A 3453-nucleotide genomic window follows, 5' to 3' on the forward strand; every position below is an offset into this window, starting at 1 on the left:
GCATTAGGTCATGATCTCAGGGTCCTGGGACGGAGACCTGCATTGGGCTCTCTGCTCAGCAGGGGGCCTGCTTCCCCCACTCTCTCTGCCTTTCTCCTCTCTGCCTACTTGTGATCTCCCTCTCTGTCAAATAAATAAATAAATAAATAAAATCTTTAAAAAAAAAAAAACCGAGATGCTATAAAGACATGTACTGGTCTCCCAACAGCCTTGACCAGTACTGGCATTTCTGATCCTTGAGGTAGTACGCATTAAGTAGGGCTGGAATATTGAAGGTGAAGAGTCACACCACCACAACTAACTACAAAAATAGTTGTGGATTGTTTGGCCTATTCATGTATTAGGTCATAGCTGATGAAGGATGGAGATGCTGAGGTTCCAGTTACTTCTCATGCATTTTCCTGTCCTTGTGCTAGTCATGGTTTTATATTTGGAGAGTAAAGCAACTATAATTCATCCCACACTTAGGAGAGTTGTGGGTCAACATTTAGTCACCACTTTTTCTGTATTGTATGTCAAATAAATTTCATAATTAGTAACAACAGAAAAAGATTCTCTTCTTCCATCTGTTTAGGGCATCTTTGATTTCCTTGTTCCTCAAGCTGTAGATCAATGGATTTAGCATGGGGATTATAACAGTGTATAAAACTGATGCCAACTTGTTTTGACTCAGGGAATCACCAGAGTTAGGATACAAATAAACAAAGATGCCTGAGCCAAAGAATAGAGTCACTGCTGTCAGGTGAGAAGCACAGGTGTTGAAGGCCTTGGACCTACCTTCAGCTGATGTGATCTTCAGAATGGTGGCAACAATATAACCATATGATATCATGATAACTGAGACAGATGTGAGTCCGAAGATTACTGTGAGCACAGAAGTCATGATTTGAAAGAAAAAAGTATCAGAGCACGATAGGTTTAGCAGTTGGGGAAGGTCACAGAAGAAATGATTGATGACATTTGGCCCACAGAAATGGAGCTGAAGTAAGGCACACAGTTGGATAAATGAGCCAAAGAATCCAGTTACACAAGATCCTGCCACCATCTGGACACAGAGGGTGGGCGACATGATGGCGGTGTAAAGCAGAGGATCACAAATGGCAGCATATCGGTCATAAGCCATGGCTGCCAGGAGACAGCACTCAGTCAGACCCAGGCTAGAGAAGAAGAAGTACTGCATAGTGCACCCCACAAAGGAGATGGATTTCTGCTTCTTGAAGAAATCCGAGAGCATCTTGGGTGCTATAGTGGAGACATAGCAGATGTCCAGCAAGGACAGGTTACTGAGGAAAAAGTACATAGGTGTGTGCAGATGGGAGTCCACCCTGATGAGTGTGATGAGGCCCAGGTTCCAGCACACTGTCATGAGGTAGGTCCCTAGGAACACTGAAAAAAGGACAATGGTGAGCTTTGGAAATTCAGAGAATCCCAAGAGAATGAATGTCATAACTGCTGTACTGTTCCTTCCCCCAGCCATTGCATTAGTAATCCTAGGATCTGTAGACAAAGAAGAGAATAAATCTTTAAGTTAGCTGTTATCCCAATTTCTATTATCACCTTCTACTCACACTAAAAACAAAACCAAGAGAAATACTGAGCCATTTTAGAAGAAATAACTCCACTTAATGTTGCCCCTAAATAGTTACAATGGTCCCCTGCATCAATATTCCCACATGTAAAAGAAGATAATTATGCTTTTCACTGTTAGCTCACCAGGCTCTTACAAGGACAAAAGAAAGTATAATAACATTTGGAAAGCTCTTCTTAAAGATACTTTAGAAGTTTCAGGATATGATTAGAGGGATTATAACTCCTATGTATAGCTTAGTGACTAAAAGCATGGCCTTAGATGTCACATAGCTATCTTTGGAATGCGGTTCTGTTATCTGGGAGTTTTAGGACTCTGAATATGTTGTCTATGATCTTTCTACCTAACTTACTTAATTGACAAGACAAAGATAATAGAACCTACCTCATATGGTTCAGTCGAAGTGAAATTAGTTCAGTTATGTACAGTGTCACTCATGCAAATATTAAGTATTGAGTGAAGTTGTATCATTAGCTAATATCTATGGAATATAGTTTTGAAGCACTAGTTTGGCTCGTGAAAAACTTTTAAAAGGTCAGCCTGGTGGTGGGTGTTAAGGAGGGCATGTATTGCATGGAGCACTAAGTTTGGCACATAAACAATAAATCTTAGAACACTGAAAAAATTAAATTAAATTAAAAAAATAAAGGATTGGTAATACATATAACATTCTCAGACTATAGTGGGATTAAGTTAGAAATCAGTAATAAATTGGTAATTGAAGAACCATCATATTTGGAAAGTAACCACATATTTCTAAACTATTCAGAAGTCAAAAATACATTAGAATAGAAATTAGAAAACATTTGTAACTTAAATATAATGAAAAATATTATTCACCAAATCTTGTGGATTTTTTAATTGAGATATAATGGGTATATATAGGATTTCACTCATATGTGGAATTTAAGAAATTGAGCAGATGAACATAGGGGAAAGGAAAAAAGAAAAAAGAGGGAAGCAAACCATAAGAAACACCTAACAATAGAGAACAAACTGCTGGTTGATGGAGAGGAGGTGGGCGGGGGATGGGCTAACTGGGTGGTGGGTATTAAGGAAGGCATTTGCTGTGATGCACTGGGAGTTATAAGTAAGTGATGAATCATTAAATTATACACCTGAAACCAATTTTGCCATATATGTTAACTAACTAGAATTTAAATAAAAACGTGAAATCTAAAAAAGGAGAAAAAAGAAGGTATATATATATATATACACAATGGAATAGTATGCAGTCTTCAAAAGAAATGAAAACTTGCCATTTGCAATGATGTAGATGGAACTAGAGGAAATTATGCTTAGCAAAATAAGTCAATCGGAGAAAGACAACTATCATATGATCTCCCTGATATGAGGAAGAGGAGTGCAATGTGGGGGCTTGGGGGGTAGGAGAAGAATAAATGAGAAAAGATGGGATCAGGAGGGAGACAAACCATAAGAGAGTCTTAATCTCATAAAACAAACTGAAGGTTGCCAGGGGAGGGGTGTAGGGAGAGAGTGGTGGAGTTATGGACATTGGGGAGGGTATGTGCTATGGTGAATGCTCTGAAGTGTGTAAACCTGGCGATTCACAGACCTGTACCCCTGGAGCTAATAATACATTATATGTCAATTTAAAAAATAAATAAATAAATAAAATATTTTTAATAGCAAAAAAAAATTTAGCAATGGAAAGGGAGATATAACTAGCTCCTGAAATTGTTACAATGGATATGCTAAACAATTTCATGTCAATAAGTTTTAAAACTTAAAATGCTCAAATTTCTAGGAGAATGTAACTTGCCAAAAGTATAGCATGGAGGACATGGGGACTTAGAGTGGAGAAGGGAGTTGGGGGAAATTGGAAGGGGAGGTGAACCATGAGA

The 3453-nt window shown here is 38.3% G+C and overlaps 1 protein-coding gene across 1 annotated transcript; it reads right to left on the minus strand.

The window, feature by feature from the left end:
- Window positions 1-532: 532 nt before the first annotated feature.
- LOC116600352 (olfactory receptor 1440-like) lies at window positions 533-1477 on the minus strand. The gene has a single exon (XM_032360529.1). The coding sequence runs from the start codon at window positions 1475-1477 to the stop codon at window positions 533-535; it is 945 nt and encodes a 314-aa protein (XP_032216420.1).
- Between the last annotated feature and the right edge of the window lie 1976 nt (window positions 1478-3453).

This window comes from Mustela erminea, chromosome 9 (genome assembly GCF_009829155.1).
Source record: "Mustela erminea isolate mMusErm1 chromosome 9, mMusErm1.Pri, whole genome shotgun sequence".
Lineage (NCBI taxonomy): Eukaryota > Metazoa > Chordata > Mammalia > Carnivora > Mustelidae > Mustela > Mustela erminea.